The sequence below is a fragment of the Podarcis erhardii genome, assembly GCF_964252035.2.
Source record: "Podarcis erhardii genome assembly, chromosome: 3".
NCBI lineage: Eukaryota > Metazoa > Chordata > Lepidosauria > Squamata > Lacertidae > Podarcis > Podarcis erhardii.
Window position 1 is genome coordinate 829922 of NC_138507.1, and position 14386 is coordinate 844307.

Genomic DNA, 14386 nt, shown 5'->3' on the forward strand with positions numbered 1-14386 from the left:
AAATAAAAAAGAAAAGAAAATTAGAGATAAATGACCACAACTCGATTTTCTGAGTGAAACCTGCAAGGGGCCAATCAGATGGCAGAGAAAGACCATTTCTTATTAACAAGGAATTACCATGCCTCATCGCTTTGTGATGTTTTCAATGAAAACTATATGGGTAAATAATGCACGGCTGATTTTTACTATCTGTCAAATACTAAATGGCTCAGCTATACAAGGCTGCCAACTGCTTAACTGGAGAATAAGGGAAGCAGGGAAATTTCTAAGATTTTCTAAAAGCTCAATGGGCTTTTGATAGTTGAAAAATGTTTATGGTGTTCCTCCAACAGAACAATACTCTCTAATTTCTAGAGAGTCTTGAGGCACCTGCACTGATTCATGGTACAAAGTGAGACAATCACAGATTTTCATCCGGCTCTTCATCCACGGTGGGAGCTGACTATCTCCTACTTCCCCCCAAGTCTCCTCCCTGCCAGATGTCTCCCAAGAAGCCTTAAATTATGCTGGGGAGGGGCCACCTAGGCTCGTTCTTCTGCTACGTGCAAAGCTCTCCCTGACCTTGGAGACAAGCGGGGAGGGGAGCCAACTACAGTAGGAAAGGCAAACACTATGGATGCATCTGCAGCCGCTGGCTCCTCCTTATCTGCTTCATGTGCTGAGTCTGCACTGCTTTCTGCATCTGGCTCTCCTTTCTCACTTAAGCCTGTTGCTTCTTCGACTTCCAACCCTTCTGCCCTCCTCCATCCTCTGATTTGTCCCACCACCACACCCCGGGCTCTGAGCCTTCCTCATAGGAGGCTTCCCCGGCTGGTGCCTCCCACCACTTCTCTTTGTTCAGCCAGTCCAGAATCCCAGCAGAAGAGCTGAAAGCTGGCTCAAATTCTTCCCTCATGACGCACCTCCACAAAACCACTTGCAATGTTGGGAATCCATGCCCTAAGAGATACACAACTCCAGCATTGTTAACAAAAGTGATCGTCAAGACTGTAACAACTAACATGGGATCTCCCTGCTGAACGCCATGAGGAAAGCCTTCCCTAATGTATTTCTCAAGAGATTACAGTCACTCCCTGACAGAGTCTATCCTGGGTCACAATGCAGCTTTAGAGCTGAGGTCAACGGCTGTCATGATTCTCTCACTGTGCCAGCTGCAGGAGAAATGATGAGAACGGGGTGCCCCTTGCACATTGCCTTCATAGACCTGACATCATCAGCCAAAAAGGACTCTTGACACGGCTCCCCAAGGTAGGATGTCTGCCTAAGCTTCCCAAAAGCTTCCCAAAAAGATTGCACCCTTCCGTGAGAACATGAAGGGGTGATATGATAGCCATGTTCAAATATATAAAAGGATGTCACATAGAGAAGGGAGAAAGGTTGTTTTCTGCTGCTCCAGAGAAGCGGACACGGAGCAATGGTTCCAAACTACAAGAAAGAAGATTCCACCTAAACATTAGGAAGAACTTCCTGATAGTAAGAGCTGTTTGACAGTGGAATTTGCTGCCAAGGAGTGTGGTGGAGTCTCCTTCTTTGGAGGTCTTTAAGCAGAGGCTTGACAACCATATGTCAGGAGTGCTCTGATGGTGTTTCCTGCTTGGCAGGGGTTTGGACTCGATGGCCCTTGTGGTCTCTTCCAACTCTATGATTCTATGATTCTATGTACATGACTGTCGAGCAAAACAGCTCATCCTTGGATGCCTTCCTTATAAAGAACGGTAATAAAGAGTCATGGACAACTTACAACTGCTAGGAGCAACGCCTCAATACCTTCCACATGCATTGCCTCAGGAAGAATTTGGTCATCACATGGCAGGACAGGCCTCAAGCAAAAATGTGCTCTCCCAAAGCCCACATTCCCAACATGTTCACACTTCTGTCTCAATGACATCTATACTGGCTTGGTCATGTCCACAGAACGGAAGATGGCAAGATCCCCAAGGACCTTGGAGGGGAGATGGCTTCAGACACCAGACCCGCTGACAGACCAACTCTGTGTTACAAAAATGTCTGCAAACATGGCATGAAGGTTGGCAAAAATATGTGAATCCCTGGCAGATGATCATAGTGCCTGGAAATACAGTCTGGTTGTGTATCTGGTTGTGATATAATGCTTGTATGATATGCTATTACTGATATGCTACTTCTACTGCTACTACTACTACTAATACTTCTCCAGTTCCTATATTGTGCAGAACAGTAGTCCTGATAAAATAGCCCTCACCTGCACAGCAGTGATTGGGTATTAAAGGGCCAAAATGAACCTTCAAGGATTCAGATAGATATCCTGCCCTTCTAATGTGTTTACATCACTTAGTATTCACAGGAGTTAAAATCCCACAATCTACAATCGAACAATAATATAAAAAACAAGCATTACAAAAATTGAAACAGAAGACAAAAACACTGAATAGGATTCACCATGTGAAATATAACCTGCCTGGCAAAATGAAAGCAACCAAAGGTTGAGAAGCACATGGCCAGTATTCAACCAAGGGTAAGAACTTCTCCCGCTTCCTTCACTGTGTATGCCCAGTGCCCCCCTCATATCTGCTCCAGAGAACTGATTTAGGGGGCACATGGGCAGGGGGGAGAACTTTCCATGGCACAAGCAGAAATCCTTGCACTGACAGAATGTTCATTCAGCGCCATGTTGGATTCCACCCACAAACTCCTGAGTTTGCTAGGAGAGAGACAAGTCAGAGCTGCTCCAGGACAGGGCTTCTCCCCCCAGTGGTGGGGCAAAGGAAACACTGTCAGTTACCCAGACTGCCTTCCTCATGGCACTACCAGAGAAACAAGCATGGTACCCACATGTAATGGCACAGGTGTCATCAGGTGCACATTGTTCTGTACCAATGACCATCTGGACTTGCTCCTCTGGGTTAGCCTGCCCTGGAAGACATTCCCCAATCTGCAAAATTCACTCTTTGCCTTTTTATTTTTCCTTGTTGCGCGTTGCCAGATATGCATATCATCATGGCTACGGTCTGTTTCATCCTCCTCCTCCAAATCATCTGAACTGTCGTCACTCATTCTATCTTTAAACTCTAGCTGCTTCAGTAGTTGCCCTGCGTCAGATGGTATGGCGGCTGTGAATGCCTTGTTCTCAGGGATGACTATTCATTTGAACGGGTAGCCCCAGCACTATCAAAGGCCTCCTTCATGCAGCTTGGAAGCATAATCTTTAAGATCCTCCCTTTTCTGCAAAATTTCTAGGCAGAGATAATTTCAGACAAAAAAATTTTGGCCTCTGATGGTAAGATCTGGTAGGTCTTGCTTTAGAGATTCCACTCCAATTTTGTGTAGGGTTTCCTTCTCAAGTCTTTTCTTCTCCCAAAGATATCCCACAAGGCAGTGGGGGGCTGATCAATGCATACAGTTCTAATACATCTTTTTTTCTCTTTTCTACGTGGAGGTGACCTCAAGAAAATGGTTTCCTATGTCTCAATGCAGAAAGTTGTTGAAATACCATTGTTAGTTAGAAGATTATGGGACCCGAGAAGGAAGTAGAGGGCATACTGAGCAAAGACCACAGCCCAGGGCTCTGGACTCAGGAAGCTAAGAAACAGATTCAGGAAACAAGTTCCACAGGTCTCCCAAGGCTAGATAGAAAGTCAAATAAAAACTCTCTTAAATGATATTGGCAATTCTAATCTGCCTACTGGAGAATGTTGGAGGGAAAGACCACTTCAGGATACAGTGGTGCCTCGCAAGACGAAATTAATTCGTTCCGCAAGTTTTTTCTTCTTGCGAGTTTTTCGTCTTGCGAAGCACGGTTTCCCATAGGAATGCATTGAAAATCAATTAATGCGTTCCTAGGGAGACCGCCTTCAGACCAGGTCCGGGGACAGTCTGTCCCCGGACCTCTTCTGAAGGCTGGCGGGGGAGGGGGAGGGGGAGAAGGACTTTTCTCCCCACCGCTAGCCTTCAGAACAGCCTTCTGAAGGCTGGCGGTGGGAAGAAAAGCCCTTCTCCCGCCGCCAGCCTTCAGAAGAGTTCCTGCAGGGCTGCCTAGGCTGCGGGGCAGACATTCGCAGCTTGGGGAGCCCTGCAGGACTTCCCGGCAGGGCTCTCCAAGCTGTGGATAGCAGCCTGCTGCCCCGCGCGAGGGGCGCTCTTAAGCAGAGCGCCCCTCGCACGGGGCAGACATTCGCAGCTTGGGGAGCCCTGCAGGACTTCCCCGCAGGGCTCTCCAAACTGCGGATAGGGGCAGCAGGCTGCTATCCGCAGCTTGGAGAGCCCTGTGGGGAACTCTTCTAAAGGCTGGCGGGGGAGAAGGGCTTTTCTTCCCACCGCCAGCCTTCAAAACAGCCTTCCTCCCACCGCAAGTCTTCAATACAGGTCCGGGAACAGAGGAGAAGCGCTGCGCGCCTTCTCCTCTGTTCCCGGACCTGTCCTGAAGGCTTGCGGTGGGAGGAGGGCTTTCCTCCCCACCGCCAACATTCAGAATGCTGTTCTGAATGTTGGCGGTGGGGAGGAAAAACCCTCCTCCCACCGCAAGCCTTCAGGACAGGTCCGGGAACAGAGGAGAAGGCGTGCTGCGCTTCCCGGCTGTCCCCGGAGATTTCCCTATGGGCTTTCGTCTTGTGGGTTTTTCGTTTAGCGAGGCATTCGTCTTGCGGGGCACCACTGTACATTCCTCTAGTGCAGGAGAAACATTTATAGACCTTAGTTGTGCGGGTATAGCGACACTTTGCCCTTCATTCACCATATGCTCGTTTGGGTTTTTTTCACTTCTCTCAAAATGCACACTCAGCACAGGGCACCTCCAGAGTGTTGCTATCTTGAGGTGGGATTAAGTCACACACTGAAAAATTAAGTTGTGCAATTATAGTTGATTGGGAGCTCCTCCACGACAAACTCACTTCCCCAAAGGGCCAGATTTCTGCATAAGGAAAGTGACATAGAGGCTAGGGAAACCGAGCCAGATTTATAAATATTATTAGTATAGTGGTACCTCAGTTTTTGAACAGCTTAGTTCTCGAACCACTTGGAACCTGAACACTTCAAACCCGGAAATGATTTGAGTGCACACTTCCATTCTGAGCGAGCAGCTTGGCCCCAGCAGTGGCTGCCGCCATTTCCTTCCCTTCCCTTTTGTCTGCTGGGAAGACCTCTTTCCTCCATACAAAGTGGAGTTGGGCGGCACCTTGGAATGTAAGTGACTCCGGAGTGGGAGACTTGGAAGTTGGCGACTCTCCCCAGTGAGCAGAAAGGTGGTGTTGGGGGGGGGCATGTGCTGGGGGAAGTATGCTGGGCAGGTTGACCTTCCCAGCCCCTCACCTTCCCTCCGCCCCCCTGTTCCAAGCCCGACCTCAACCAAGGTCCAGGCGGGGATCAGGGTGCTCGAACTGCGCGCAGGCTCCAGCACACCCGGCTTAGCATCCAGTGGCTAGGAGCGCAGCCGGGAGCAGCTGCCGCCTCCTCTTGACGCTCCGGTGCTGCTGCCGCGTGCTGCTGCCGCCATGCCAGGGACGTGCAGGCAGCACCGCCCCGACTGGCCCGTGGCTGCCGCTTCGTCATGCCCCAAGTGGAGACAGAATCCCTGGGACTCACCCAGGCGAATGGGGAGCGTGGGCAGATGCTTTAGGAGGGGAGAGGGCTGGCTTGGGCTGGGGGAGAGAACTTTTGCCTCCCTTTCCTCCCCCCTACTTAAACTCCCCTCTCCCGCATCCAGTTAAACACCTCCTTTCCCACACGCACCCCAAGCGTGGTCCTTGTCCCTCTAATTTGTGTTCTCCCCCCCCCAATTAAACTCCCCCCTCCAATGGCAATGGGTAGATCACTGCCAGTTTTTGATACTGGGTAGTAGATTGCAGCCTGGTTTATTGCTTTCATTTTATGGATCAATGGTCTCATTAGTAAAATTCATGTTGAACTGCTGTTTTAGGGGTTGTTTTTAATTGTCTGGAACAGATTAATCCATGTTGCATTACTTTCTATGGGAAAGTGTGCCTTGGTTTTAGAATGCTTTGGTTTTGGAACAGACTTCTGGAACGGGTTAAGTTTGAGAACCAAGGTACCACTGTACTACTACTACTACTACTACTACTACTACTACTACATGGAAATGCACTGGAAAGTGTGGGACAACTGTTGCTTTGATGCAATGTCATCTAACTCTCCTGTAAACAAATAAGAATGAATGCTCATTAAATAAGCCAATGCCGTCTAATCAGGATGAATACAGTGAAGTGGCAGAAACAGCAGTCATAACTGCCAGAAGATAATGAGGAGCATTTGAAAGACTGAGAACCCAAAGTATAACTGAACCTTCCTTACTTTCATATTTACTGTCTCAAGATTGCAGCTGAGTATCCTCTGGGGTTAATATTCCAACTATTCCAAAGCAGCTTGCTTTCCAACGCCCGACTGGTAACTGGTAAAAGGGCAACCTGTGAAGTTTTATAACCAATTTCAAATCGAAGAAAAAGGAAGGAGGCAGTAATCTACATCAAGCTACAACCTGAAAAGTCTGAGTAGGATCCTTTGTGCAAATGAAGAGCACAGCATTGCTTGGAAGGAAAGAGGACGAGGTGACGCTTCACCGTCTGAGAGGATCTAGTCCTACACCAACGCTAGAATGGAGCGAGTGAAAGAGCTCAAAAATTGCCCAGAAAGGAACAAGTCCAGCCGTGGCAGCTGAACACACAAGAAAAAGGCAAACATGTGCATCTACCTGTGGATCTGAATGAAGTGACTGAAGGATGTTCCTGGTGAACTAGAACTCTCTGGTAATAACGATGATAATAATGATCCTGAACTACAAGCATGTGAGCTGAGAAAACAAATGAATTGATGCATTAAACAAATTTCACTTACATTGCTGACTTGGGTCACAGTCTGTGGTCATTTTAACATAATTTGAGGGAAAGAGGCCTGAAGAGCCGTTGATCTCTCCTTGCCACCAATCTGCATCTTCTTTATTCAGTACGTTGATAAGCTGCCCCTTGGAGAAACTGAGCTCGTCTTCATTGTTTGCCCTGTAGTCATACATTGCTATCACTTGACACACTAGAAGAAATGGAAACCCACAAGACCAGCTGTGTTATCCTGAATCAGCAGAGATACCAAACATTATTTCAGAATTCCAGGCCCTTTCCAAAGCAGAGCGAAAGTACCGTACTTTTCTGTGTATAAGACTAGATTCCCCCCCCCCCAAAAAAAAGAATGTTAAAAATTGGACGTCTTATACACGGAGAGTGCATATGTGGGACGTCGGATTTGTTGCTGCCTCAAGCTGGAGATTGTAATCGGCTATTGGTGGCTGCGGCAAGGACTGGTGTTTATTGGCTGTTACCGTGGCAATTGGGCAGCCGATTGGTTCCGTTTGGGACGCATGCAAGTGTGAGCATAGGTTCAATGGGTGAGTGATCTTTGGCAATTCCCCCTAATAAAAGCTCAACAACACTGGGCAATCCTCCCCAGAGTCCCCCAAAATTTCTTATACAAAGGGGTGTGTTATACAAAGAAAAATACAGTACTTTTATTTCTCCTGCTAGAGCACCAGGGCACCCACCCCTGTGCCATAACCAGCTGGCTTCATATCAATGGGTGAAGGGAGGTAACAGGGGGATGATTTGGTAACAGAGGAAGGTTGCCCACTTGTCATTTCATACCTATTTTTTAGGCCCAGGAGAGCTAAGCACTCCATCACTGAAGAAAAATAATTCTGCGTCCCAGCTACATTTTAGAAATGAAAGAAGAACAACCTCAGGGACTGCAGCCGATTTCTTCTCTGTGTACCCATGTTATATTGGTCTAGAAATCTCCCTTCTCCTCTTTCAGAAGCTAGTAAAAACTGTACTCCTTTCAAGTGTCCCAGAAGTGATTAGGCAAGAATACATCAGAAACAAGCAATGAGAAAGGAACTGCAGGGGACCCAAAAAGACTCAAGTCTCCACATTTGGTTGCAGAGTACTTCCCAGCTGTTTCTTTTCAGTGGTTTTCAATACTGTTGACCACAGTATCTTTCTGGGATGGCTTGGCAGGATGGGAGTTGGGAGACTAAATTTGCAGTAGTTTCACTCCTACCTGCAGGGCCACATCCTTCTAGAACATAGTTTAGGGGATAGATCCTTCGCCCCATGGCTTTTAAGCTGTAGGGTTCTGAGGGATGCCATCCTGTCCCTCAATAAACATCTATATCAAGTCACTGGGAGCTGTCATTTGGAGTTTTGGGGTAAAGTGCCAACAGGGTGCGGATGACGCCAAACTCTCTCCATTCCAAATGACTCAGGAAAGGCTGCTGAAGTGCTGGACCAGGGCTGAATGAGCACCAAAAACGGAAGCCTGGGTTTAGGAGCTCACTGTCACTTGGCACAGTGTGCTCAGAATTTCTCCCCATGGAAGCAGCTTCAATCACCTCAGCTATCCCCTGCACTGGGGTACATGGCAAAACCCAGCTGGAGGAAATGACTCCACAGAAACAACGGAGAAAGAAACAATTTAGTCCTCCCCTGCTACTTCCCCACTCAGAACTGCTGCACCATGAAGCCGCTTGCCTTTTACAAAAACAGCTACTGGGGCCAACACATGTAGCGTATTGTGTGGTTCACCCCTACATCTAAACAAAAGGGAAAGTAAGCTTTAGCCACCCACCTGGGTAAGTAGCTGGTGTATTCCTTTCACTGCTTGGACCCAACAGCTTCACATGGGTAGCAGGAAACCACCCTTTCTGCCTTTTTTTCCCTCTTGCCTGCAAGAAGAATGTTAAGCTTTTGTCAGCTAACAGGCAAACCACGTAAGGAAGAACCCAGGAGGCCAGCGATGGGGAACCTCCAACCTGGAGGCCTAATTGGGTCTGGCCAGGTCCTAAATTGGCCCATGAGGCTGTTTTCCCCAAACAACACTTGCCTGCCTCACACTGGGTATCAGGAAAGATGTCAGTTACAGGGCAGGTAAAGACACAGCTGTAAAGGAACAACTGTGAACATAAAAGTGCACTCAGAATTACTCCGTGGCAAGCAAAAGTTGTCTCTTTGCCTGCACAGTTTGGACTCAAATTGTGCCTGCAATAGGAATTTTTTAAAAATGCAGACCAGATTTCCTGGTGTGCAGGTGGAAGATGCCTACTTGCAGGTGTGCTTTGAATCTAAATCCAAGCTTCAATCAGTGCCGACCAGCGCTGACAGTGAGCCCATTTGAAGTTGTCACGGGTTCTCACAATGGCCTTGCCCACCCGTCAAAGTGGCTGGATCCAGTTCCCCTTCCCTAGAGTAGACCACCTTGACCTCCTTCAAGGAGAGATGCAATACATATGCAATAAATAAGTTAAAGTAGTCCTATAAAGAAGTTTCCTGGCTTCTTAAAGCTCAGAGGAAAGTGGCATCAGTTGCGAGTACTGTGAGTAAATCAGCTGAAATTAACTGCAGGTAAGCTACATGATACTCTGGGTTTTCTAGCCTGAATGACATTAAAAGCTGCCTAGATTTTAATAAGAACACATCAAGCTCTTTGCAAGCCAAACTTATGAGAGTTAAAAAATATGCAAGGTTAGGGATATGCAAATGTTACCACAGAAAATATTGACTTATTTATAATGTGGCATATATATGAGTCATTGTGGATAATTAATTACACAGTAGACATACACTATTACACATCCTAGAATCATAGAATAGAATCATAGAATCATAGAGTTGGAAGAGACCACAAGGGCCATCAAGTCCAACCCCCTGCCAAGCAGGAAACACCATCAGAGCACTCCTGACATATGGTTGTCAAGCCTCTGCTTAAAGACCTCCAAAGAAGGAGACTCCACCACACTCCTTGGCAGCAAATTCCACTGTCGAACAGCTCTTAATCCTCCTCATTATTAACTCATCCAGCTGCTTAGATCTCTTGTGTTGTTGGAAAAGCGTGTTTGTGATGACCAGCTTGTTCTCTTGACAGAACTCTATTAGCCTTTGCCCTGCTTCAATTTTAGTTTCAATTTTAGAGTCATGGAATTGTAGAGTGGGAAGGGACCCTAAGGACCGTCTAGTTCAACCCCCAGCAATGCAGGAATCTCAATACTCCACCCCCCACCCAATCTGAAATCCTAGTTAGCTTGGCAAATGTGTAAGAATTCCCCTTCCTTTTACCTGCAATTCTCCCTGCCACCATCCGCTAGAATTTTTCTTCAAAATAAGGATCAGCTGCCCTGGGGCAAGACTCAGCTGTTCTGTTCCAGACGCCGTATAGGCTGTCGTAACCTGAGCAATTTCTGAAAGAAGACAAGCATCAATGAAAAATTAAATTATTACAATCAGCTAACACACTCTAAAATTAGTAATACTCACCAGGTTTTTTATTTAATGTCCCTGTTTTGCTAGCAGTAGCAGAATTCTATGAGAAAATAAAATAAAACAATCCACTTTAATTTGCAGCAGTAGCACAACCCACTCAACTTTCTTAGTGACAGCCTACTCAGCTTACATGCTCTTGCTTGGGGGAGGGGGTTAACAAATAAGTGAGTGTGTATGTGTTTCTTGCTGTTTTGCAAAGAGTTTTAAGAAAGTCCTTCAGCAGCTCTTCTTTTCCTGACTCAGTGGTCCAGGGGCAGTAACTATTAGACTTGTTTGCAACTCTGCACCACTAGGGCCTCTGAGTTCATCTTTGGATACCATACCTCCCCACCCCCCCTAAAAAAAGAAAAGACTGTACTAAATCCTTACCTCGTAATCTTTTGGTCTGACATAGTTTGAAGGAAATATTCCAGTTTTATCACCAATGCTTCCAGTCCACCATTCCCCATCTTTCTGAGTAACTAATATTTCTTCTCCTTCAATGAAAGTTAAATCACCAGGTTCAGAACTTGTGTAAGAATATAGCGCTATGTATTCTGGAAAAGACAACAGAATTTTAACTTTGTAATGAAGACATTCTTGAGGACATGAACATATTTATCCACACAATTCCTTTCATTTTTCAAACTCTGAACCAACAGCTGTTTGATGAGATAACAACAACAACAACAACAACAACAACAGCAACAACAACAACAACAACAAAACTGTGGGAAGTTAAGAATATAAGATGAGAGGTACTTGATCAGGCCAAAGGCCCAACTAGTCCAACACCCTGCTCTCTTAGTGACCAGCCAGATTTCCATGGGAAACCTGCAATTGAGAACTGGGTGCAACAGCAGGCTCTCCACACTTGTGACTTGCAGTGTCATAGCTAGAAGTCAAGACCCTAATCTAACCCTCCTTTAAAGCCATCCAAATTGGTGGACATCACTACATGTTGTGGAAGTGAATTTCACCATGGAATCAAGCGAAGCACTAAAATCAACAGGCACATATGGATTATCCAAACACTCCTGCTAATGTATAACTGAACACCTGTGATGGGGTAGGGGGCTGGGGTGGGGGGGGAAGGATGTTATACAGTGGTAACTCGGGTTACATACGCTTCAGGTTACAGACTCTGCTAACCCAGAAATGGTGCTTCAGGTTAAGAACTTTGCTTCAGGATAAGAACAGAAATCGTGCTCTGGCCGCACGGCGGCAGCAGGAGGCCCCATTATCTAATGTGGTGCTTCAGGTTAAGAACAGTTTCAAGTTAAGAACAGACCTCCGGAAGGAATTAAGTACTTAACCCGAGGTACCACTGTACTTGCTATTATACAAAACGCAATAAAAATATTAAAATTTAAAAAGTAATCAATTTGTGAGGGCATAGTTATCGTCAGAACAGCAGGCAAGACTGTTGGCATTGCAAGTTTATGACCCGCTTCAGCTGAAGTGGGAAACTGTCGAACATGAGGGCAATCTCTAGAGGAGGCTCAGAGTTTGGAGATGTGTGTCCTGCCAGTCTTTCCCCTACCATGCCTTCTGCCTGTGCCCAAGGCCACCTCTTCACATGCCTTTAGGCTCTTTCCCTTCCTTGCCCACCAGCTTGCACTGACCTACATTTTTTCTCATTTTCTAAAAAAAAGGTGTAGAAAAAATATCCAAGTAGAATACATACAGACCATAATACAGAGTTTTTCATTGCTAGTTTGTTACAAGTCTCATAACTTCTAGGCTTTTACGAGAGCACACAGTTAAAGGTGCAGAAGTTTCAAAGAATTTGGAACCTTTCCTTAAACACATAGAAATCTAAAGGTTTATTTAAATTCAAAATCTTACCCTCGTCCAACGTGTAGGACGATGCTGGGAGTTTCCTATTTACAGCTGCATAAACAGCTTCTGGCCTGCAGATTTTAAAAATAAATAAAAATAAAGTCATTTTGGCGACTGCAAGATACAATGTTCATTATTCAGTGACTCAAACTTTACAAAAGACACAAAATTCAAATAAAGTGTGTCTTGGAATTCATAGCTTCTTTTCCTCATCTGTGTACCAGGAAGTTTCTAATGTTTGATATTTTACTATGCTTTATATATGCTGTAAGCTGGCCAGAGTGGCTGGGGAAATCCTGGCAGATGAGTGGGGTATAAATAATAAAATTATTATTATTATTATTATTATTATTATTATTATTATTATTATCATCATCATCATCATCATCATCATCATCATCATCCATCATCCTCTGCTACTCCAAAGACTAGGCATCTAAATGCATCTTAACAGAGCCTTATCCCTTTGCCTCCAATTACATTTTTCAAACACCCATTTAATAAACCAGATAGTAGTAAACCCGGCTATGGGCATTCAGAGCAAACTGGGACGGGTACAAAGGTTAATCAGAAATCTATGTGATTTGCCAGTTGAACTCACATAGCTGGGATGAAAGAATTCATGACTTCATTTATTTAAAAAGAACAGAAGGACTGATAAAAGGCATGTCTGAAAGGCCTCCTGCCTAGACACTGATGGGTGCAAGGGGGGCAAGGGACATGCACCTTTCTGGTGCTTCCTTTCTCAAAATATATCCTTCATCCCCAAATTTATCTCTAAATCGCTTAAGTTCAAAAGAGCTTGATGATTTAATGCAATAAGAAATGAAAGGGAAGCCTAGAATAAAAAGTCAAAGGGCACTTTTAACTGTTCTTATGCCTAATTCCCAAATCTGTTATTTGTAGCCTGCAGTTTAAACAAGGGATACTTTCTGAAAGAGACTCTTCAGGGAGCAAATGTTGTGTACCCACTGCTCTGAACCTCAGTCCAAGTTTCCGTTCATCCTTTAAAACACTACCCAATACATTTTTCATGCATCCTTAACCCCAAAATTCCCAGAGCCTTACTCCTCTTTCTGGCTTTCATGTTCAGGCAAGATCTTCACGTAGGATTTGGGAAACCACCCTCTTCCTCGACCTACTTCTCCAAACCACCAATTTTCCTGCTGCTCCAAGACAGTAATAATGTCATTTTTTGAAAAGTTCAAGTGGTTATCTTTTTTTGCAGTCCAGGAACAGAGTGCTTGTGCTTTTAGGTTTTCTACAACTTGCCCCTGTTAAAAACAAAAAGGTTTCAGATGCCAATCATTTATGCAAATTTCAATGCTTTAAAGAACTTTATTAGACAGAGTAATTTCTAGAACAAATACTTGCACATGATAATTTAAAACCAAACCAGATACTCTACCTAGGAATGAGGTAGACTTGGGATACTATCAATAATTAGGTCAGTTATCCTTGTAAGGACAACTCAGTTTCCTCATCTGCCACAACTTATGTTTTTCTGTTACACATATTTCAGCAAATATTTCAGTTGTGACAAATTTGATGCTACAGGTTCTCTGAAAATTTATTTGAATGGCAGATTAGAAATCATAGAATTGTAGAAATGGAAGGGACCCCAGGGACCTCTAGTCCAACCCTCTGCAATGCTGGAATCTCAACTAAAGCAATCCCTTTAATAAACAAACAAATAAATGGTTAGCCAGTTCCACCTCTGCAGACCCTAAGCCTTATATCCCTGGGTATTCAGTGCTGGAGGAACAGTGCAGGATACAAAGATACAGGGACATAAATCACTCTTCTCTAGGTAGAACATACCTGGCCATGGATGGGAGAAACAGATCCTGGGGAGACCGTACGAGTAAAAGCAGATTTTTTCTGACATGTGTTGACATTTAAACTTGAGAAAGATATATTTTGGTAATCGGATTCGTCGGCTGGCTTACTTGACGAAAGCGGCCTGCAAATTCAATATATGGCAATAAAGGTAGCACTTTAAAGCATGTAGTTGTGAAGCAGCAAAGCTTCCAAAATGCATGTAAGATTCATAAGCTATGAAGCTGTGTGCAGAATTTCAAATCAATCACTGCCATTCAGCCTTAAGCTAAACAAGGGAAAGATCACTTCTGAACTGAAAAGCAGCACAACTACAATAACTGCCACTATTTCTTAATATACAAAGCACATTTTTGCATAAACTGGTATACAATGGCCAAAATTCTAACACAGTTAGGCATCACAGAGTTAGAGCCTAAATCTTTGTTAGACTGAAG

At 45.0% G+C, this 14386-nt stretch overlaps 1 protein-coding gene and 1 long non-coding RNA gene across 7 annotated transcripts in view; one reads left to right on the plus strand and one right to left on the minus strand.

Annotated features, from left to right (window-relative positions):
• On the plus strand, window positions 1-6823 carry LOC309338490. The gene is made up of 2 exons (XR_014154931.1): window positions 1-1248; window positions 6311-6823. It is a non-coding gene; the product is annotated as an uncharacterized lncRNA (long non-coding RNA).
• Window positions 1-14386, minus strand: part of ITSN2 (intersectin 2) — an 81195-nt gene that overhangs the window by 22443 nt on the left and 44366 nt on the right. For all 6 annotated transcript variants that reach the window (XM_081855444.1, XM_081855447.1, XM_081855443.1 and 3 more), the window contains 8 exons: window positions 13932-14073; window positions 13179-13384; window positions 12117-12181; window positions 10659-10825; window positions 10284-10329; window positions 10086-10207; window positions 8602-8698; window positions 6823-7014 (listed from right to left, as the gene is read on the minus strand). In XM_081855444.1, coding sequence (XP_081711570.1) covers window positions 6823-7014; window positions 8602-8698; window positions 10086-10207; window positions 10284-10329; window positions 10659-10825; window positions 12117-12181; window positions 13179-13384; window positions 13932-14073 — 1037 coding nt within the window. The remainder of the gene's footprint in view (window positions 1-6822; window positions 7015-8601; window positions 8699-10085; window positions 10208-10283; window positions 10330-10658; window positions 10826-12116; window positions 12182-13178; window positions 13385-13931; window positions 14074-14386) is intronic.